The following is a 23,453-nucleotide window of genomic DNA, read 5'->3' on the forward strand; positions in this document are numbered from 1 at the left end:
ATACTATACTATACTATATACTTTTATAATTAATATAGCAAAACGTTTCAAAAAATATAACTCGGCAACTCATCATGTATAGATTCAATATCTGAACTAAAAAATGAATTATGACATTACATGTAAGATTTAAGTTTAGATGGACCCAGTTTTGCTCTGGGTGCGAAGCTTGGCTTTGTGTAGCTGTGAGCCACAGCAGGTGGTACTGCAGACCATCGTTGAAGTAGATAGTGTGGGGGCAGGGAGTTGGAGCGAGAGCTAACTTCAGCGCCGCTTTTCTTTAAGAGCCACCACCATTTCCAGTTGGATTAAGCTGAGTTTGGCCATTAAGTGAATGTTCATTAGCTCCCACCACGGCTAGCTACCTCGCTGGGAGCTAACGAGTCTCCGGGAGAGTTTTAGCGACCTCACTTAATGTTGCCCGTTGGTAGCCTATGTGACCCGTGGTAGGTACCTATTTAAAATAGGACAGAGCCGTAGGCGCACAGTCAGTTAAAAAGAATTTAATTTTTAATACCAAATAAAAGTAACAATGTAACAGCGGCACTTAAAAACAATTAAAAACTTTACCTTGTTTAAAAACGATAAAACTGTATGATTGCCCGTGAGACAGGACAAGCGCTGCGGGGAGCCGTTTAAGAACAAATCAACATAGCACACAGGTTAAAAAGGGACGGCAACTCACACATAACCCCCAAATGGGCAAAACACTATAGAAAAAGGCAACTCTTCAGTGCCGTCTTCACTCAGGCCACCACCGCTGTGCATGCAAAAGCGGCGAGACAAAAAAAGGATTTGTTTTCCCTGCAGCGCCTTCACCGTTCGCGACAATATATATATACAAAAGGGGTTAAAATACTAAAAGAATCAATATCTGTGGTGCCTACTGATACAGAAAAAATTAAAACAAAAAACAAAACAATAATCGACAGCCGCAGCAGTCAGTCCGTCGAATTACACCAGTTTAAAACAAATTAAAACACACTGATGTGTCGGGTCCTTTGCCCGCAGCCAGAAATCCACCTGGCAAAGCAGCAGCTCGGTACTCTGTGAATAAAAGGCAGGAGATCACTTATGCTGGACAATAAAACACAGGAATATTCCTCAACTGAATTGTTTTGTTACCTGTCCACAACTTCGTGTCACACCCTAATAAATGTGGGTCAGTGGCGATGAAGTCCACTATACCGTTCTCACGGGAGCAATGTTTCCCGTGAGAACACAAATCTGTCTAAATCTTTGTGAACAATATTTGAGAGTAATGGGTCTTTTGTGTATGTAGAAAATGTTTCAGATCTTGTAGTTCAGCTCATGAAAATGGGAGCAAAAACAAAAGTATTGCGTTTATATTTTTGTTCCGTGTAGTTTGCAAGGATAAGGTTCAGTTGATGCTATAAATAGTATAATGTTTGGTTTTAATACCGTATGCTTAGCTGCTTTATATTGATTTTATCTTGGTGTTTCATACTATCTAGCCTTTTTATTTTAATTCGAAAGCTAAAGCAAGTCTGTACACTCCTCGAATAAAGTGTGTCATTCTGTTTTAATAAAGACAACTCACTGGGTTAAAAATCCAGTTAGTTGCTTTCAACTGGTTGTGCCAGTTCATTAATCCTTTTCACAATTCATACAAATGATTGATCAACTAGTCACAGACCTATATTGTTACATACTCTGATTATACTGCTATTTAAAACTTTCTTCACCTGAAAGGGGATATAATCGTTTAGTATTTTGAAATACAAGGGTTTGTGGTATGGTGTGATGACAACCACTTAATTTTATATGTAAAGAAAAAGACTATTTTCAAACTTAAGGTATGGAGAGGCCTAGTTCAGGGAGTTTTTTTTTAACTTGACAGAGCTTCAGCAGCATCACAAGGGTGGCTGGGGCCATTAAGCCTGAATGGATTGTGTTTCTCACCTCTGTTGCTGAGGTAAGGAACATGTAGTGATCTGTGGCCTGTGCAGTTGTAAGGGCCTGTTGTGGTGGCAACCCTGAACAGTGAACCCCAGGTGTGAAGTGAACATTTAAGCTCAAAAGAGACTGTGTAAGAAAAAACAACACTATTAATTTAGTAAATAGATTAGTGGCGAGGATTTCAGGTAATTACCCGACAATGCAATTCTGGACCAAAGGTAGGTATGTATAACTAAAATAGGTGAGAGAAAACATCTCAGTCGACCAGAAAAAGAAGCTGGACTTCAAAGTAAGATGTAACTAAATAAAACTCATTTTTTATTAGAAAAGGAAAAAATATAACTAAATGAATGTACAGAAACAATGTACAGGAAATGTGTTTAGTTTATATGTTCAAACCAAAAGGAAGCTCTGATACTTATATTTCAATTATGAAGACAACCTAGAAATAATATGTAGATGTCACAGTGTCTATTGATTAACAATATAGTTCACATTTCTCTTGAATTAAATATGTACAAATATAAACAGACAAACTCATGACTTTAATATAAAAGCTGAACTTTTACCACATATAAAATTCAAAACTCTGTTTCTAATTTGTGTCAGTTTGAATCCATATATGAGGGGATTAATAATTGGTGGAATGAAGAGAATCTCCATTGCCATGAAATTCTCAAAACTTTGTGGTATTTCCTTTGAGCCAAATCGCATGTATAACATATCAAAAAGAAAAGACACAACAACGACTGCTAAAGAGAATAAATGTGGTACACATGTCTGCATGAATTTGTTCCAGTTTTCTTTGGATGACTGACATGTTTTGATCAGATGTACATAAGACCAGAAAATAAAAACGGCATGGCCAAAATAAAAGGTGTAATTAAAAGCGGGAATAATAATTGTAGCTACAGAGGCAGAGCAAGCTAGATTAGCAATTAACCAGTTTATACAGTAAATTCTTTGTATGTGTGAGCCACATAACCTCGATGTTGCTGTTGTTATCGTGCTCATTAAGATCAGGGAAAAGGGAGTAAGCCAAGCAAAACATACAAAGATACAAACTCTTTGTGTAGTCATCAGAGAGTGGTACACAAGAGGTCGACATATAGCCACGTATCTGTCATAGGCCATGAGAGCTAGAAGAGAGAAGTCTGTACCAATTGAAGAGTGCACCATTAAACCCTGTAAAAGGCATCCTGCATAAGAGATGACATGAGTGGTGGATAGAAGATCGCAGAGAAACTTGGGATAAAATGCAGCTGTCCCATAGAGTCCATTGACACACAGATTGCAGAGGAAGATGTACATGGGTTCATGAAGGCTTTTATCCACAATGACTGTCACAATTATCGTCAAATTTACCAGCCAAATCACACAGTAACACAGTAAAGTGAGAACAAAGAGAATGACCCTGTAGTTTGCTATACCACTTAAACCTGAGAGAGTAAAAACAGTAACCACTGACACATTATCCATAATAAAATATTAGTTTACCTTTTTAAGGTGTCATTTCACACTTGCAACAAGAGAACATTACATTTGTAGAAATTAGTGTCACAGTAAAATGAAGACTGTCTGTCGACTGTCTCCCTCAAAGAGTATGTCACCAGAGGTTTATATACGCTTTGTGTTAACGGCATTACGTAGTTAGCTTGAAGTGGTGCTTCAAGCTAGAGATGCTTTCATTTCTTGTTTTTTTAAATTTACTTTTGAAAATACAATTTCTGCACTTTTTTCACACATACAACAGAAATTGTTTTGCCATATATGTTTCATTTTATAATATGAATGGATGGATGAGAATTTTTTTGAGGGGGCGTTCTTGCATCTTTTGCGGATTTGCACGTGCAACGACTAGCGTTCAGCATTGGGTTACGCCGCCAAACCCCGTTAGTATGTAGTGTGTTTACATTTCTTTACAGAAAACAAATGTAGCCTAAACAGTAACAAGTTATCTTTAAGGTTCTTATGTTTGGCTCTCACAATTTCTAAAAGGAAGTCAGCCGGTACATCAGTCCCCTCATCAGTAACATCAAGTCACTGTTGTCACGTCTGCTTTATTTATAGCTTAGAGCACATCTGAACAACAGAAATTGTCCCAAAGTGCTATCGAAACAGGCACATTTAGATGCCAGCTCTCCATAACATACAGTTTCAAAATACACGAAAAGCTGAAAGGTGTGTTTTGTGATTTAGTGATCACAGAGATTTAGTCATCATTAAAATTTGTTCAGAACTTGCATGTTGATGATAATTCATCTCATAAATCATGAAACACTCCTTTTCACTATATAAGCCGATTTATAGGTTAAAAGTATTGGTATCTCTATTGGTATTGCCAATGCCCTCCCTCTATTTACTTGATATTGGATCAATACCAATATTTGCAGTATAGAACACCACTGGTCACCAGTTGGTGCAGAACAAACCACCAAGAATCTAACCAGGACTCAAATATCACACCTGTTGTTGCATCCCTTCACTGGCTCCCAGTGAAATTCAGAATCCACTTTAAACCCTGTTAGTAACATATAAAGCTCTACATGAACAGGCCCATACTTATATAGATGAGCTTATAAAACCTTATCACTGCAGCAGGCCTTTCCAATCCACTAACCAGAGTCTCCTAACTGTCCCACACTCTAATTTTAAACCCCGAGCTGACAGTGCTTTTTCATCTTTGGCATCCCCCCCAAAAAAACCTGGAACAGCATTCCTTAGCTGTATTTGGGAATGTCTGACCGCATGGTTGATTATGTGTCTTTATATCTGTATGCTAAAACATGTATCTGTGGCTTTTATTCAAAATGTGAAGCACTTTGTAATTCTGTTTTGAAAATTGCTGTATAAGTAAATTCACTATTATTAATAGTTACTTACTTAACCTCTGGTTTTATTGTTGCATCTTCGTATAGAATGAGTATCTAGTTAGATACCCAATTTCTAACATTTATGGTCAAGTATAATAAGCTCAGTTTCATATCAATTTAAAATCACTAAAATATGGTGTGTGGCATTCATTGATAGATAGAGCTAGTTATAATCTTCATAGCACTGATAGTGTATGATATGCCTAAGAGAATCGTGGAATATAAAAAGAATTCGTCGTACCACAGAACCATGTGGAACTCTATAATTACCCTTAGAGTGTGAATAGGACTCCACATTTTCATGATCAAATTCCAGTCTGGTAGATAGATATGATTTAAAGCACTGCAGCCTAGTACTTGTAATACCTATGGTACTCTCAAATTGCTGTGATAAAATATTATGGTCAACATTATCAAACACTGCACTGACATCTAGAAGAACAAGCACAGAGATGATTGTCAGAGGCCATAAGAACATAATTTTCGGTCTTTACTAATGCTGTTTTTTGTACTGTGATGTTCTGAAGCTTGATTGAAACTCTTCAAAAACCATTACTCTGCAGATGATCAGTTAGCTTTCATCATCATTACTACTACTAAACTGCTATTTCAAGAATTTTTCCGATAAAAGAAAGGTTGAAGGTTATAATTAGCTATTACCTATAATTAGCTAAGACAGGTGGGTCAAGTGATGGCTTTTTAAGTAACAGTTTAACTACTGCTAACCTGTGGTAAGCAGCCCACTAACAGAGACAGATTGAGCATATTTCAGGTAGTTTCATATATAAAGAAACAGTGTAGGTATGATAAACACAAGTCTTTCTGTTTAAAATATAATGGGGTCATAAATCATTTATGTATGTAGAATCATAGTTTTCCAAATGATCATCATTCATACTAGAACAACCTTAAAATGTGTTTTCTAATTTCTGGTAATTTAAGGCCATACACAAGAGGATTTAAAGCTGGAGGAATCACAACAAACACCAGTGATAAAATGACAGCTATAAATGGATTAATCACTTCAAGATTATTCCGGCTCAAGGCAACATCACAAAATCCAGCGATAGAATAAATCACAAATGAAATTGTGTGTGGCAGACAGCTCTCTAATACCTTACCCTTAAATTCTGCTGAGCTTTTCCAGCAAATAGCCACAATTCGTAAATAGGTGTAGAGGATATAAAAGAGGGGAAGGAATATTGTGGCTACTGTCAAAAGCATACCTACAACATTGTTGACAGCAGTGTTAACACAAGACAATTTGACTACATTCCAGTTAGCACAGAACACTTTGTGGATCTCATTACCACATAAAGGAAGTGTGGCAGACAAACAAAGACATGCTGCAAGAGAAAATGCAGGAAGAATCCAAGCCAGTGCTGTCAACTTCACAACAGTTTTAAGAGTCATCTTTGTGTGATAGTGTAAAGGAAGGCAAACAGCTATATATCTGTCATAAGCCATAATACTGAGAACAGTTAGTTCACAGGATGCATATGAGTAAATTACATAGATCTGAGTGAAACAAGCAGGACGTGAGATCAAATGTGTGTCAGACAGAAGGTCCATGAGAAATCTGGGGAAGAAACCTGAAGACCCATACAAAGCATTAACAGATAAACATGCAATGAAAATATACATGGGCTCATGTAATGTTGTTTGTTGGGATATTACCACTATCATGAGAAGATTAGTAAAGATGGTAAAGATGAAAAGCAGAAGACAAAAAATAAAGGCCATAAAGCGGTAATGTCCAATGTTTGCAAACATGGTGAAGCGAAAGTAAAATGACAGAGTGCTGTTTTCCATTTCACTTCATAGAGTCAGTGACACGGAAATCGTTTCTTAGTTTGGTATGGTCTGAGAAACAATGGTCTTAAAGACAGCATCTGTGGGAAGGAACATGGAAACAGCTGTGTTATAAAATACGATCAATATATTAATCATAACTGGTATCTCCATACCTACCAGACTATGGTTCATTCACTACTTCAGTCACTACACTACTTTCAGCTTTGTTTTGCTCATAAATTAGGTTGTTGTTCACATATGTAGACACCACACAACAACATTAGGTAATGGGAGGAGTTTTGTAACGTTGTTGACCATAACTCATCGTTGACTCCATAAATCAATATCATCTGGAGATTTCTGACACAAAAACATAGCAACCCTGTTAATGCTGATGGTGCTGCGCAAAAAAAACAAAACAATTATAGTTATATGGCATTGTTCTCTTGAGTATGCTAAAGTTTAGCATACATTTCTGTAGAGAAACTGTCATTTGAATCTTCTTGGATTCAACAATTGTGTTGAAGTCACTTCCTGAAATCTCTGTTGACAGCCAGAGAGGTGTTACTGTGGAGTCTCGGCTCTCACATAACTAAATGTGAAAAAGTCACAAAATCTGTTTTTGTTCACAAACTCTCACATAAATTGTGGCCTTGTTCATCACAGTCAGCACATTTGTTAGTTATGTATTTTAATTGGGAGTATATTTGTGCCTGAAACATGTATGTTGTCCAGACAAAATGAGGAAACATCAACATGGCAACCAAGAAAACAGAACTTAAAAAAAACTGTTGCACTTTAACTAAAGTGTGATTATTTTCTAAACCTATGTACTGTATTAGTACCAGTCCAGCATAGTACAATACTGAAATTTTCACCACACTACTGCAAACTAACGAGTTTAGTCTACACTAATGCTACCAGTATTTTCATGCATGCTCTGAATAACACAAAATTAGTATACTTTATACTAACTATACTATACTATATACTTTTATAATTAATATAGCAAAACGTTTCAAAAAATATAACTCGGCAACTCATCATGTATAGATTCAATATCTGAACTAAAAAATGAATTATGACATTACATGTAAGATTTAAGTTTAGATGGACCCAGTTTTGCTCTGGGTGCGAAGCTTGGCTTTGTGTAGCCGTGAGCCACAGCAGGTGGTACTGCAGAACATCGTTGAAGTAGATAGTGTGGGGGCAGGGAGTTGGAGCGAGAGCTAACTTCAGCGCCGCTTTTCTTTAAGAGCCACCACCATTTCCAGTTGGATTAAGCTGAGTTTGGCCATTAAGTGAATGTTCATTAGCTCCCACCACGGCTAGCTACCTCGCTGGGAGCTAACGAGTCTCCGGGAGAGTTTTAGCGACCTCACTTAATGTTGCCCGTTGGTAGCCTATGTGACCCGTGGTAGGTACCTATTTAAAATAGGACAGAGCCGTAGGCGCACAGTCAGTTAAAAAGAATTTAATTTTTAATACCAAATAAAAGTAACAATGTAACAGCGGCACTTAAAAACAATTAAAAACTTTACCTTGTTTAAAAACGATAAAACTGTATGATTGCCCGTGAGACAGGACAAGCGCTGCGGGGAGCCGTTTAAGAACAAATCAACATAGCACACAGGTTAAAAAGGGACGGCAACTCACACATAACCCCCAAATGGGCAAAACACTATAGAAAAAGGCAACTCTTCAGTGCCGTCTTCACTCAGGCCACCACCGCTGTGCATGCAAAAGCGGCGAGACAAAAAAGGATTTGTTTTCCCTGCAGCGCCTTCACCGTTCGCGACAATATATATATACAAAAGGGGTTAAAATACTAAAAGAATCAATATCTGTGGTGCCTACTGATACAGAAAAAATTAAAACAAAAAACAAAACAATAATCGACAGCCGCAGCAGTCAGTCCGTCGAATTACACCAGTTTAAAACAAATTAAAACACACTGATGTGTCGGGTCCTTTGCCCGCAGCCAGAAATCCACCTGGCAAAGCAGCAGCTCGGTACTCTGTGAATAAAAGGCAGGAGATCACTTATGCTGGACAATAAAACACAGGAATATTCCTCAACTGAATTGTTTTGTTACCTGTCCACAACTTCGTGTCACACCCTAATAAATGTGGGTCAGTGGCGATGAAGTCCACTATACCGTTCTCACGGGAGCAATGTTTCCCGTGAGAACACAAATCTGTCTAAATCTTTGTGAACAATATTTGAGAGTAATGGGTCTTTTGTGTATGTAGAAAATGTTTCAGATCTTGTAGTTCAGCTCATGAAAATGGGAGCAAAAACAAAAGTATTGCGTTTATATTTTTGTTCCGTGTAGTTTGCAAGGATAAGGTTCAGTTGATGCTATAAATAGTATAATGTTTGGTTTTAATACCGTATGCTTAGCTGCTTTATATTGATTTTATCTTGGTGTTTCATACTATCTAGCCTTTTATTTTAATTCGAAAGCTAAAGCAAGTCTGTACACTCCTCGAATAAAGTGTGTCATTCTGTTTTAATAAAGACAACTCACTGGGTTAAAAATCCAGTTAGTTGCTTTCAACTGGTTGTGCCAGTTCATTAATCCTTTTCACAATTCATACAAATGATTGATCAACTAGTCACAGACCTATATTGTTACATACTCTGATTATACTGCTATTTAAAACTTTCTTCACCTGAAAGGGGATATAATCGTTTAGTATTTTGAAATACAAGGGTTTGTGGTATGGTGTGATGACAACCACTTAATTTTATATGTAAAGAAAAAGACTATTTTCAAACTTAAGGTATGGAGAGGCCTAGTTCAGGGAGTTTTTTTTTAACTTGACAGAGCTTCAGCAGCATCACAAGGGTGGCTGGGGCCATTAAGCCTGAATGGATTGTGTTTCTCACCTCTGTTGCTGAGGTAAGGAACATGTAGTGATCTGTGGCCTGTGCAGTTGTAAGGGCCTGTTGTGGTGGCAACCCTGAACAGTGAACCCCAGGTGTGAAGTGAACATTTAAGCTCAAAAAGAGACTGTGTAAGAAAAAACAACACTATTAATTTAGTAAATAGATTAGTGGCGAGGATTTCAGGTAATTACCCGACAATGCAATTCTGGACCAAAGGTAGGTATGTATAACTAAAATAGGTGAGAGAAAACATCTCAGTCGACCAGAAAAAGAAGCTGGACTTCAAAGTAAGATGTAACTAAATAAAACTCATTTTTTATTAGAAAAGGAAAAAATATAACTAAATGAATGTACAGAAACAATGTACAGGAAATGTGTTTAGTTTATATGTTCAAACCAAAAGGAAGCTCTGATGCTTATATTTCAATTATGAAGACAACCTAGAAATAATATGTAGATGTCACAGTGTCTATTGATTAACAATATAGTTCACATTTCTCTTGAATTAAATATGTACAAATATAAACAGACAAACTCATGACTTTAATATAAAAGCTGAACTTTTACCACATATAAAATTCAAAACTCTGTTTCTTATTTGTGTCAGTTTGAATCCATACATGAGGGGATTAATAATTGGTGGAATGAAGAGAATCTCCATTGCCATGAAATTCTCAAAACTTTGTGGTATTTCCTTTGAGCCAAATCGCATGTATAACATATCAAAAAGAAAAGACACAACAACGACTGCTAAAGAGAATAAATGTGGTACACATGTCTGCATGAATTTGTTCCAGTTTTCTTTGGATGACTGACATGTTTTGATCAGATGTACATAAGACCAGAAAACAAAAACGGCATGGCCAAAATAAAAGGTGTAATTAAAAGCGGGAATAATAATTGTAGCTACAGAGGCAGAGCAAGCTAGATTAGCAATTAACCAGTTTATACAGTAAATTCTTTGTATGTGTGAGCCACATAACCTCGATGTTGCTGTTGTTATCGTGCTCATTAAGATCAGGGAAAAGGGAGTAAGCCAAGCAAAACATACAAAGATACAAACTCTTTGTGTAGTCATCAGAGAGTGGTACACAAGAGGTCGACATATAGCCACGTATCTGTCATAGGCCATGAGAGCTAGAAGAGAGAAGTCTGTACAAATTGAAGAGTGCACCATTAAACCCTGTAAAAGGCATCCTGCATAAGAGATGACATGAGTAGTGGACAGAAGATCATAGAGAAACTTGGGATAAAATGCAGCTGTCCCATAGAGTCCATTGACACACAGATTGCAGAGGAAGATGTACATGGGTTCATGAAGGCTTTTATCCACAATGACTGTCACAATTATTGTCAAATTTACCAGCCAAATCACACAGTAACACAGTAAAGTAAAAATAAAGATAGTGATCTTGTAGTTTGCTATACCACTTATACCTGAGAGAGTAAAAACAGTAACCACTGACACATTATCCATAATAAAATATTAGTTTACCTTTTTAAGGTGTCATTTCACACTTGCAACAAGAGAACATTACATTTGTAGAAATTAGTGTCACAGTAAAATGAAGACTGTCTGTCGACTGTCTCCCTCAAAGAGTATGTCACCAGAGGTTTATATACGCTTTGTGTTAATGGCATTACGTAGTTAGCTTGAAGTGGTGCTTCAAGCTAGAGATGCTTTCATTTCTTGTTTTTTTAAATTCACTTTTGAAAATACAATTTCTGCACTTTTTTCACACATACAACAGAAATTGTTTTGCCATATATGTTTCATTTTATAATATGAATGGATGGATGAGAATTTTTTTGAGGGGGCGTTCTTGCATCTTTTGCGGATTTGCACGTGCAACGACTAGCGTTCAGCATTGGGTTACGCCGCCAAACCCCGTTAGTATGTAGTGTGTTTACATTTCTTTACAGAAAACAAATGTAGCCTAAACAGTAACAAGTTATCTTTAAGGTTCTTATGTTTGGCTCTCACAATTTCTAAAAGGAAGTCAGCCGGTACATCAGCCCCCTCATCAGTAACATCAAGTCACTGTTGTCACGTCTGCTTTATTTATAGCTTAGAGCACATCTGAACAACAGAAATTGTCCCAAAGTGCTATCGAAACAGGCACATTTAGATGCCAGCTCTCCATAACATACAGTTTCAAAATACACGAAAAGCTGAAAGGTGTGTTTTGTGATTTAGTGATCACAGAGATTTAGTCATCATTAAAATTTGTTCAGAACTTGCATGTTGATGATAATTCATCTCATAAATCATGAAACACTCCTTTTCACTATATAAGCCGATTTATAGGTTAAAAGTATTGGTATCTCTATTGGTATTGCCAATGCCCTCCCTCTATTTACTTGATATTGGATCAATACCAATATTTGCAGTATAGAACACCACTGGTCACCAGTTGGTGCAGAACAAACCACCAAGAATCTAACCAGGACTCAAATATCACACCTGTTGTTGCATCCCTTCACTGGCTCCCAGTGAAATTCAGAATCCACTTTAAACCCTGTTAGTAACATATAAAGCTCTACATGAACAGGCCCATACTTATATAGATGAGCTTATAAAACCTTATCACTGCAGCAGGCCTTTCCAATCCACTAACCAGAGTCTCCTAACTGTCCCACACTCTAATTTTAAACCCCGAGCTGACAGTGCTTTTTCATCTTTGGCATCCCCCCCAAAAAAACCTGGAACAGCATTCCTTAGCTGTATTTGGGAATGTCTGACCGCATGGTTGATTATGTGTCTTTATATCTGTATGCTAAAACATGTATCTGTGGCTTTTATTCAAAATGTGAAGCACTTTGTAATTCTGTTTTGAAAATTGCTGTATAAGTAAATTCACTATTATTAATAGTTACTTACTTAACCTCTGGTTTTATTGTTGCATCTTCGTATAGAATGAGTATCTAGTTAGATACCCAATTTCTAACATTTTATGGTCAAGTATAATAAGCTCAATTTCATATCAATTTAAAATCACTAAAATATGGTGTGTGGCATTCATTGATAGATAGAGCTAGTTATAATCTTCATAGCACTGATAGTGTATGATATGCCTAAGAGAATCGTGGAATATAAAAAGAATTCGTCGTACCACAGAACCATGTGGAACTCTATAATTACCCTTAGAGTGTGAATAGGACTCCACATTTTCATGATCAAATTCCAGTCTGGTAGATAGATATGATTTAAAGCACTGCAGCCTAGTACTTGTAATACCTATGGTACTCTCAAATTGCTGTGATAAAATATTATGGTCAACATTATCAAACACTGCACTGACATCTAGAAGAACAAGCACAGAGATGATTGTCAGAGGCCATAAGAACATAATTTTCGGTCTTTACTAATGCTGTTTTTTGTACTGTGATGTCCTGAAGCTTGATTGAAACTCTTCAAAAACCATTACTCTGCAGATGATCAGTTAGCTTTCATCATCATTTACTACTACTAAACTGCTATTTCAAGAATTTTTCCGATAAAAGAAAGGTTGAAGGTTATAATTAGCTATTACCTATAATTAGCTAAGACAGGTGGGTCAAGTGATGGCTTTTTAAGTAACAGTTTAACTACTGCTAACCTGTGGTAAGCAGCCCACTAACAGAGACAGATTGAGCATATTTCAGGTAGTTTCATATATAAAGAAAACAGTGTAGGTATGATAAACACAAGTCTTTCTGTTTAAAATATAATGGGGTCATAAATCATTTATGTATGTAGAATCATAGTTTTCCAAATGATCATCATTCATACTAGAACAACCTTAAAATGTGTTTTCTAATTTCTGGTAATTTAAGGCCATACACAAGAGGATTTAAAGCTGGAGGAATCACAACAAACACCAGTGATAAAATGACAGCTATAAATGGATTAATCACTTCAAGATTATTCCGGCTCAAGGCAACATCACAAAATCCAGCGATAGAATAAATCACAAATGAAATTGTGTGTGGCAGACAGCTCTCTAATACCTTACCCTTAAATTCTGCTGAGCTTTTCCAGCAAATAGCCACAATTCGTAAATAGGTGTAGAGGATATAAAAGAGGGGAAGGAATATTGTGGCTACTGTCAAAAGCATACCTACAACATTGTTGACAGCAGTGTTAACACAAGACAATTTGACTACATTCCAGTTAGCACAGAACACTTTGTGGATCTCATTACCACATAAAGGAAGTGTGGCAGACAAACAAAGACATGCTGCAAGAGAAAATGCAGGAAGAATCCAAGCCAGTGCTGTCAACTTCACAACAGTTTTAAGAGTCATCTTTGTGTGATAGTGTAAAGGAAGGCAAACAGCTATATATCTGTCATAAGCCATAATACTGAGAACAGTTAGTTCACAGGATGCATATGAGTAAATTACATAGATCTGAGTGAAACAAGCAGGACGTGAGATCAAATGTGTGTCAGACAGAAGGTCCATGAGAAATCTGGGGAAGAAACCTGAAGACCCATACAAAGCATTAACAGATAAACATGCAATGAAAATATACATGGGCTCATGTAATGTTGTTTGTTGGGATATTACCACTATCATGAGAAGATTAGTAAAGATGGTAAAGATGAAAAGCAGAAGACAAAAAATAAAGGCCATAAAGCGGTAATGTCCAATGTTTGCAAACATGGTGAAGCGAAAGTAAAATGACAGAGTGCTGTTTTCCATTTCACTTCATAGAGTCAGTGACACGGAAATCGTTTCTTAGTTTGGTATGGTCTGAGAAACAATGGTCTTAAAGACAGCATCTGTGGGAAGGAACATGGAAACAGCTGTGTTATAAAATACGATCAATATATTAATCATAACTGGTATCTCCATACCTACCAGACTATGGTTCATTCACTACTTCAGTCACTACACTACTTTCAGCTTTGTTTTGCTCATAAATTAGGTTGTTGTTCACATATGTAGACACCACACAACAACATTAGGTAATGGGAGGAGTTTTGTAACGTTGTTGACCATAACTCATCGTTGACTCCATAAATCAATATCATCTGGAGATTTCTGACACAAAAACATAGCAACCCTGTTAATGCTGATGGTGCTGCGCAAAAAAAACAAAACAATTATAGTTATATGGCATTGTTCTCTTGAGTATGCTAAAGTTTAGCATACATTTCTGTAGAGAAACTGTCATTTGAATCTTCTTGGATTCAACAATTGTGTTGAAGTCACTTCCTGAAATCTCTGTTGACAGCCAGAGAGGTGTTACTGTGGAGTCTCGGCTCTCACATAACTAAATGTGAAAAAGTCACAAAATCTGTTTTTGTTCACAAACTCTCACATAAATTGTGGCCTTGTTCATCACAGTCAGCACATTTGTTAGTTATGTATTTTAATTGGGAGTATATTTGTGCCTGAAACATGTATGTTGTCCAGACAAAATGAGGAAACATCAACATGGCAACCAAGAAAACAGAACTTAAAAAAAACTGTTGCACTTTAACTAAAGTGTGATTATTTTCTAAACCTATGTACTGTATTAGTACCAGTCCAGCATAGTACAATACTGAAATTTTCACCACACTACTGCAAACTAACGAGTTTAGTCTACACTAATGCTACCAGTATTTTCATGCATGCTCTGAATAACACAAAATTAGTATACTTTATACTAACTATACTATACTATACTATACTATATACTTTTATAATTAATATAGCAAAACGTTTCAAAAAATATAACTCGGCAACTCATCATGTATAGATTCAATATCTGAACTAAAAAATGAATTATGACATTACATGTAAGATTTAAGTTTAGATGGACCCAGTTTTGCTCTGGGTGCGAAGCTTGGCTTTGTGTAGCCGTGAGCCACAGCAGGTGGTACTGCAGACCATCGTTGAAGTAGATAGTGTGGGGGCAGGGAGTTGGAGCGAGAGCTAACTTCAGCGCCGCTTTTCTTTAAGAGCCACCACCATTTCCAGTTGGATTAAGCTGAGTTTGGCCATTAAGTGAATGTTCATTAGCTCCCACCACGGCTAGCCACCTCGCTGGGAGCTAACGAGTCTCCGGGAGAGTTTTAGCGACCTCACTTAATGTTGCCCGTTGGTAGCCTATGTGACCCGTGGTAGGTACCTATTTAAAATAGGACAGAGCCGTAGGCGCACAGTCAGTTAAAAAGAATTTAATTTTTAATACCAAATAAAAGTAACAATGTAACAGCGGCACTTAAAAACAATTAAAAACTTTACCTTGTTTAAAAACGATAAAACTGTATGATTGCCTGTGAGACAGGACAAGCGCTGCGGGGAGCCGTTTAAGAACAAATCAACATAGCACACAGGTTAAAAAGGGACGGCAACTCACACATAACCCCCAAATGGGCAAAACACTATAGAAAAAGGCAACTCTTCAGTGCCGTCTTCACTCAGGCCACCGCTGTGCATGCAAAAGCGGCGAGACAAAAAAAGGATTTGTTTTCCCTGCAGCGCCTTCACCGTTCGCGACAATATATATATATACAAAAGGGGTTAAAATACTAAAAGAATCAATATCTGTGGTGCCTACTGATACAGAAAAAATTAAAACAAAAAACAAAACAATAATCGACAGCCGCAGCAGTCAGTCCGTCGAATTACACCAGTTTAAAACAAATTAAAACACACTGATGTGTCGGGTCCTTTGCCCGCAGCCAGAAATCCACCTGACAAAGCAGCAGCTCGGTACTCTGTGAATAAAAGGCAGGAGATCACTTATGCTGGACAATAAAACACAGGAATATTCCTCAACTGAATTGTTTTGTTACCTGTCCACAACTTCGTGTCACACCCTAATAAATGTGGGTCAGTGGCGATGAAGTCCACTATACCGTTCTCACGGGAGCAATGTTTCCCGTGAGAACACAAATCTGTCTAAATCTTTGTGAACAATATTTGAGAGTAATGGGTCTTTTGTGTATGTAGAAAATGTTTCAGATCTTGTAGTTCAGCTCATGAAAATGGGAGCAAAAACAAAAGTATTGCGTTTATATTTTTGTTCCGTGTAGTTTGCAAGGATAAGGTTCAGTTGACGCTATAAATAGTATAATGTTTGGTTTTAATACCCCCACAACGTATGCTTAGCTGCTTTATATTGATTTTATCTTGGTGTTTCATACTATCTAGCCTTTTTATTTTAATTCGAAAGCTAAAGCAAGTCTGTACACTCCTCGAATAAAGTGTGTCATTCTGTTTTAATAAAGACAACTCACTGGGTTAAAAATCCAGTTAGTTGCTTTCAACTGGTTGTGCCAGGTAATTAATCCTTTTCACAATTCATACAAATGATTGATCAAATAGTCACAGACCTATATTGTTACATACTCTGATTATACTGCTATTTAAAACTTTCTTCACATGAAAGGGGATATAATCGTTTAGTATTTTGAAATACAAGGGTTTGTGGTATGGTGTGATGACAACCACTTAATTTTATATGTAAAGAAAAAGACTATTTTCAAACTTAAGGTATGGAGAGGCCTAGTTCAGGGAGTTTTTTTTTAACTTGACAGAGCTTCAGCAGCATCACAAGGGTGGCTGGGGCCATTAAGCTTGAATGGATTGTGTTTCTCACCTCTGTTGCTGAGGTAAGGAACATGTAGTGATCTGTGGCCTGTGCAGTTGTAAGGGCCTGTTGTGGTGGCAACCCTGAACAGTGAACCCCAGGTGTGAAGTGAACATTTAAGCTCAAAAAGAGACTGTGTAAGAAAAAACAACACTATTAATTTAGTAAATAGATTAGTGGCGAGGATTTCCGGTAATTACCCGACAATGCAATTCTAGACCAAAGGTAGGTATGTATAACTAAAATAGGTGAGAGAAAACATCTCAGTCGACCAGAAAAAGAAGCTGGACTTCAAAGTAAGATGTAACTAAATAAAACTCATTTTTTATTAGAAAAGGAAAAAATATAACTAAATGAATGTACAGAAACAATGTACAGGAAATGTGTTTAGTTTATATGTTCAAACCAAAAGGAAGCTCTGATGCTTATATTTCAATTATGAAGACAACCTAGAAATAATATGTAGATGTCACAGTGTCTATTGATTAACAATATAGTTCACATTTCTCTTGAATTAAATATGTACAAATATAAACAGACAAACTCATGACTTTAATATAAAAGCTGAACTTTTACCACATATAAAATTCAAAACTCTGTTTCTTATTTGTGTCAGTTTGAATCCATACATGAGGGGATTAATAATTGGTGGAATGAAGAGAATCTCCATTGCCATGAAATTCTCAAAACTTTGTGGTATTTCCTTTGAGCCAAATCGCATGTATAACATATCAAAAAGAAAAGACACAACAACGACTGCTAAAGAGAATAAATGTGGTACACATGTCTGCATGAATTTGTTCCAGTTTTCTTTGGATGACTGACATGTTTTGATCAGATGTACATAAGACCAGAAAACAAAAACGGCATGGCCAAAATAAAAGGTGTAATTAAAAGCGGGAATAATAATTGTAGCTACAGAGGCAGAGCAAGCTAGATTAGCAATTAACCAGTTTATACAGTAAATTCTTTGTATGTGTGAGCCACATAACCTCGATGTTGCTGTTGTTATCGTGCTCATTAAGATCAGGGAAAAGGGAGTAAGCCAAGCAAAACATACAAAGATACAAACTCTTTGTGTAGTCATCAGAGAGTGGTACACAAGAGGTCGACATATAGCCACGTATCTGTCATAGGCCATGAGAGCTAGAAGAGAGAAGTCTGTACAAATTGAAGAGTGCACCATTAAACCCTGTAAAAGGCATCCTGCATAAGAGATGACATGAGTAGTGGACAGAAGATCGTAGAGAAACTTGGGATAAAATGCAGCTGTCCCATAGAGTCCATTGACACACAGATTGCAGAGGAAGATGTACATGGGTTCATGAAGGCTTTTATCCACAATGACTGTCACAATTATTGTCAAATTTACCAGCCAAATCACACAGTAACACAGTAAAGTAAAAATAAAGATAGTGATCTTGTAGTTTGCTATACCACTTAAACCTGAGAGAGTAAAAACAGTAACCACTGACACATTATCCATAATAAAATATTAGTTTACCTTTTTAAGGTGTCATTTCACACTTGCAACAAGAGAACATTACATTTGTAGAAATTAGTGTCACAGTAAAATGAAGACTGTCTGTCGACTGTCTCCCTCAAAGAGTATGTCACCAGAGGTTTATATACGCTTTGTGTTAACGGCATTACGTAGTTAGCTTGAAGTGGTGCTTCAAGCTAGAGATGCTTTCATTTCTTGTCTTTTTAAATTTACTTTTGAAAATACAATTTCTGCACTTTTTTCACACATACAACAGAAATTGTTTTGCCATATATGTTTCATTTTATAATATGAATGGATGGATGAGAATTTTTTTGAGGGGGCGTTCTTGCATCTTTTGCGGATTTGCACGTGCAACGACTAGCGTTCAGCATTGGGTTACGCCGCCAAACCCCGTTAGTATGTAGTGTGTTTACATTTCTTTACAGAAAACAAATGTAGCCTAAACAGTAACAAGTTATCTTTAAGGTTCTTATGTTTGGCTCTCACAATTTCTAAAAGGAAGTCAGCCGGTACATCAGCCCCCTCATCAGTAACATCAAGTCACTGTTGTCACGTCTGCTTTATTTATAGCTTAGAGCACATCTGAACAACAGAAATTGTCCCAAAGTGCTATCGAAACAGGCACATTTAGATGCCAGCTCTCCATAACATACAGTTTCAAAATACACGAAAAGCTGAAAGGTGTGTTTTGTGATTTAGTGATCACAGAGATTTAGTCATCATTAAAATTTGTTCAGAACTTGCATGTTGATGATAATTCATCTCATAAATCATGAAACACTCCTTTTCACTATATAAGCCGATTTATAGGTTAAAAGTATTGGTATCTCTATTGGTATTGCCAATGCCCTCCCTCTATTTACTTGATATTGGATCAATACCAATATTTGCAGTATAGAACACCACTGGTCACCAGTTGGTGCAGAACAAACCACCAAGAATCTAACCAGGACTCAAATATCACACCTGTTGTTGCATCCCTTCACTGGCTCCCAGTGAAATTCAGAATCCACTTTAAACCCTGTTAGTAACATATAAAGCTCTACATGAACAGGCCCATACTTATATAGATGAGCTTATAAAACCTTATCACTGCAGCAGGCCTTTCCAATCCACTAACCAGAGTCTCCTAACTGTCCCACACTCTAATTTTAAACCCCGAGCTGACAGTGCTTTTTCATCTTTGGCATCCCCCCAAAAAAAACCTGGAACAGCATTCCTTAGCTGTATTTGGGAATGTCTGACCGCATGGTTGATTATGTGTCTTTATATCTGTATGCTAAAACATGTATCTGTGGCTTTTATTCAAAATGTGAAGCACTTTGTAATTCTGTTTTGAAAATTGCTGTATAAGTAAATTCACTATTATTAATAGTTACTTACTTAACCTCTGGTTTTATTGTTGCATGTTCATATAGAATGAGTATCTAGTTAGATACCCAATTTCTAACATTTTATGGCCAAGTATAATAAGCTCAGTTTCATATCAATTTAAAATCACTAAAATATGGTGTGTGGCATTCATTGATAGATAGGCATATCATACACTATCAGTGCTATGAAGATTATAACTAGCTCTAAGAGAAACGTGGAATATAAAAAGAATTCGTCGTACCACAGAACCATGTGGAACTCTATAATTACCCTGTGTGAATAAGACTCCACATTTTCATGATCAAATTCCAGTCTGGTAGATAGATATGATTTAAAGCACTGCAGTGTAGTACTTGTAATACCTATGGTACTCTCAAATTGCTGTGATAAAATATTATGGTCAACATTATCAAACACTGCACTGACATCTAGAAGAACAAGCACAGAGATGATTGTCAGAGGCCATAAGAACATAATTTTCAATCTTTACTAATGCTGTTTTTTGTACTGTGATGTTCTGAAGCTTGATTGAAACTCTTCAAAAACCATTACTCTGCAGATGATCAGTTAGCTTTCATCATCATTTACTACTACTAAACTGCTATTTCAAGAATTTTTCCGATAAAAGAAAGGTTGAAGGTTATAATTAGCTATTACCTATAATTAGCTAAGACAGGTGGGTCAAGTGATGGCTTTTTAAGTAACAGTTTAACTACTGCTAACCTGTGGTAAGCAGCCCACTAACAGAGACAGATTGAGCATATTTCAGGTTGTTTCATATATAAAGAAAACAGTGTAGGTATGATAAACACAAGTCTTTCTGTTTAAAATATAATGGGGTCATAAATCATTTATGTATGTAGAATCATAGTTTTCCAAATGATCATCATTCATACTAGAACAACCTTAAAATGTGTTTTCTAATTTCTGGTAATTTAAGGCCATACACAAGAGGATTTAAAGCTGGAGGAATCACAACAAACACCAGTGATAAAATGACAGCTATAAATGGATTAATCACTTCAAGATTATTCCGGCTCAAGGCAACATCACAAAATCCAGCGATAGAATAAATCACAAATGAAATTGTGTGTGGCAGACAGCTCTCTAATACCTTACCCTTAAATTCTGCTGAGCTTTTCCAGCAAATAGCCACAATTCGTAAATAGGTGTAGAGGATATAAAAGAGGGGAAGGAATATTGTGACTGTCAAAAGCATACTGTTACGGGTTCGAAATTGAGGATGAGAGTAAAACAATGATAGTCCAGAAGAGGTCGTTCAAACAATTGATTTTAATGCACGCAGCGTGGAGAGGTGCAAACTGCAAAACAGTTGTACATCTCTGCCCAAAATACACTCTAGATTGCTTTTATAACATCAGGGTATTGTAACGCCCCTTCTTGCGTTTACAAGCACATAATTTGCATGTACAGAACATTCATGTATTTAAAGAATTAAATGCAAACACAGAAGTTCCTCCTTGTGGCATACTCTTAAGAATATGGTGATGATCTAAGGCCTTTGAGGTCACCATGGGCTGGACATCCTTCCGTCACCTGTAACTAAGCAAACTCAAATACCACAGGAAGCTGAATACATTCAGGCCTTTGCTCAGCTACTATTTTACTATACCAATATACTCAGCATATGAGTTATGATACATATATATTTAACTCAATCATTTTAAAGTAGTTATAACTGCACCTGTAATAAAAATGTTAATATTTGATTATGATAACCCCTATAATATAAATTATAACATAATGCCAGCAGCTTCAATAAACACTTTGATGAAATGATAATTAATGCAATGATAAGATGATGGTTATGTAAAATAATCCCTGTAATTCCACAATTCCTACAACATTGTTGACAGCAGTGTTAACACAAGACAATTTGACTACATTCCAGTTAGCACAGAACACTTTGTGGATCTCATTACCACATAAAGGAAGTGTGGCAGACAAACAAAGACATGCTGCAAGAGAAAATGCAGGAAGAATCCAAGCCAGTGCTGTCAACTTCACAACAGTTTTAAGAGTCATCTTTGTGTGATAGTGTAAAGGAAGGCAAACAGCTATATATCTGTCATAAGCCATAATACTGAGAACAGTTAGTTCACAGGATGCATATGAGTAAATTACATAGATCTGAGTGAAACAAGCAGGACGTGAGATCAAATGTGTGTCAGACAGAAGGTCCATGAGAAATCTGGGGAAGAAACCTGAAGACCCATACAAAGCATTAACAGATAAACATGCAATGAAAATATACATGGGCTCATGTAATGTTGTTTGTTGGGATATTACCACTATCATGAGAAGATTAGTAAAGATGGTAAAGATGAAAAGCAGAAGACAAAAAATAAAGGCCATAAAGCGGTAATGTCCAATGTTTGCAAACATGGTGAAGCGAAAGTAAAATGACAGAGTGCTGTTTTCCATTTCACTTCATAGAGTCAGTGACACGGAAATCGTTTCTTAGTTTGGTATGGTCTGAGAAACAATGGTCTTAAAGACAGCATCTGTGGGAAGGAACATGGAAACAGCTGTGTTATAAAATACGATCAATATATTAATCATAACTGGTATCTCCATACCTACCAGACTATGGTTCATTCACTACTTCAGTCACTACACTACTTTCAGCTTTGTTTTGCTCATAAATTAGGTTGTTGTTCACATATGTAGACACCACACAACAACATTAGGTAATGGGAGGAGTTTTGTAACGTTGTTGACCATAACTCATCGTTGACTCCATAAATCAATATCATCTGGAGATTTCTGACACAAAAACATAGCAACCCTGTTAATGCTGATGGTGCTGCGCAAAAAAAACAAAACAATTATAGTTATATGGCATTGTTCTCTTGAGTATGCTAAAGTTTAGCATACATTTCTGTAGAGAAACTGTCATTTGAATCTTCTTGGATTCAACAATTGTGTTGAAGTCACTTCCTGAAATCTCTGTTGACAGCCACAGAGGTGTTACTGTGGAGTCTCGGCTCTCACATAACTAAATGTGAAAAAGTCGCAAAATCTGTTTTTGTTCACAAACTCTCACATAAATTGTGGCCTTGTTCATCACAGTCAGCACATTTGTAAGTGATGTATTTTAATTGGGAGTATATTTGTGCCTGAAACATGTATGTTGTCCAGACAAAATGAGGAAACATCAACATGGCAACCAAGAAAACAGAACTCAAAAAAAACTGTTGCACTTTAACTAAAGTGTGATTATTTTCTAAACCTATGTACTGTATTAGTACCAGTCCAGCATAGTACAATACTGAAATTTTCACCACACTACTGCAAACTAACGAGTTTAGTCTACACTAATGCTACCAGTATTTTCATGCATGCTCTGAATAACACAAAATTAGTATACTTTATACTAACTATACTATACTATACTATACTATACTATATACTTTTATAATTAATATAGCAAAACGTTTCAAAAAATATAACTCGGCAACTCATCATGTATAGATTCAATATCTGAACTAAAAAATGAATT

The 23,453-nt window shown here is 36.5% G+C and overlaps 6 protein-coding genes across 6 annotated transcripts; all 6 read right to left on the reverse strand.

Annotated features, from left to right (window-relative positions):
* Positions 1-2,457: 2,457 nt before the first annotated feature.
* Positions 2,458-3,399, reverse strand: LOC109197451 (olfactory receptor 3A1-like). Its single transcript, XM_019352447.1, has one exon. The coding sequence runs from the start codon at positions 3,397-3,399 to the stop codon at positions 2,458-2,460; it is 942 nt and encodes a 313-aa protein (XP_019207992.1).
* Positions 3,400-5,675: 2,276 nt separating this feature from the next.
* LOC109197547 (olfactory receptor 6N2-like) lies at positions 5,676-6,605 on the reverse strand. The gene has a single exon (XM_019352750.2). The coding sequence runs from the start codon at positions 6,603-6,605 to the stop codon at positions 5,691-5,693; it is 915 nt and encodes a 304-aa protein (XP_019208295.1). The 3' UTR covers positions 5,676-5,690.
* A 3,409-nt stretch (positions 6,606-10,014) lies between these two features.
* Positions 10,015-10,956, reverse strand: LOC109197450 (olfactory receptor 6C4-like). Its single transcript, XM_019352446.1, has one exon. The coding sequence runs from the start codon at positions 10,954-10,956 to the stop codon at positions 10,015-10,017; it is 942 nt and encodes a 313-aa protein (XP_019207991.1).
* Positions 10,957-13,235: 2,279 nt separating this feature from the next.
* LOC100692324 (olfactory receptor 6N2-like) lies at positions 13,236-14,165 on the reverse strand. The gene has a single exon (XM_003460574.5). It carries the CDS (start codon positions 14,163-14,165, stop codon positions 13,251-13,253), a length of 915 nt encoding a protein of 304 aa, XP_003460622.1. The 3' UTR covers positions 13,236-13,250.
* Positions 14,166-17,593: 3,428 nt separating this feature from the next.
* LOC109197449 (olfactory receptor 6C4-like) lies at positions 17,594-18,535 on the reverse strand. The gene has a single exon (XM_019352445.1). The coding sequence runs from the start codon at positions 18,533-18,535 to the stop codon at positions 17,594-17,596; it is 942 nt and encodes a 313-aa protein (XP_019207990.1).
* A 2,275-nt stretch (positions 18,536-20,810) lies between these two features.
* LOC109197545 (olfactory receptor 51E1-like) lies at positions 20,811-22,277 on the reverse strand. The gene is made up of 3 exons (XM_019352741.2): positions 21,794-22,277; positions 21,495-21,502; positions 20,811-21,150 (listed from the first exon to the last, which is right to left on the reverse strand). Exons 1-3 carry the CDS (start codon positions 22,247-22,249, stop codon positions 20,826-20,828), a joined length of 789 nt encoding a protein of 262 aa, XP_019208286.1. The 5' UTR covers positions 22,250-22,277; the 3' UTR covers positions 20,811-20,825.
* Between the last annotated feature and the right edge of the window lie 1,176 nt (positions 22,278-23,453).

This window comes from Oreochromis niloticus, linkage group LG16 (assembly GCF_001858045.2).
Source record: "Oreochromis niloticus isolate F11D_XX linkage group LG16, O_niloticus_UMD_NMBU, whole genome shotgun sequence".
In the NCBI taxonomy this organism is placed as follows: Eukaryota; Metazoa; Chordata; class Actinopteri; order Cichliformes; family Cichlidae; genus Oreochromis; species Oreochromis niloticus.

What these genes read in the sequence shown, in the direction of transcription:
- LOC109197545 (XM_019352741.2), bottom strand. Translation starts at nt 22,249, where the DNA reads ATGATAGTGGTAATATCCCAACAAACAACATTACATGAGCCCATGTAT.
- LOC100692324 (XM_003460574.5), bottom strand. Translation starts at nt 14,165, where the DNA reads ATGGAAAACAGCACTCTGTCATTTTACTTTCGCTTCACCATGTTTGCA.
- LOC109197449 (XM_019352445.1), bottom strand. Translation starts at nt 18,535, where the DNA reads ATGGATAATGTGTCAGTGGTTACTGTTTTTACTCTCTCAGGTTTAAGT.
- LOC109197450 (XM_019352446.1), bottom strand. Translation starts at nt 10,956, where the DNA reads ATGGATAATGTGTCAGTGGTTACTGTTTTTACTCTCTCAGGTATAAGT.
- LOC109197451 (XM_019352447.1), bottom strand. Translation starts at nt 3,399, where the DNA reads ATGGATAATGTGTCAGTGGTTACTGTTTTTACTCTCTCAGGTTTAAGT.
- LOC109197547 (XM_019352750.2), bottom strand. Translation starts at nt 6,605, where the DNA reads ATGGAAAACAGCACTCTGTCATTTTACTTTCGCTTCACCATGTTTGCA.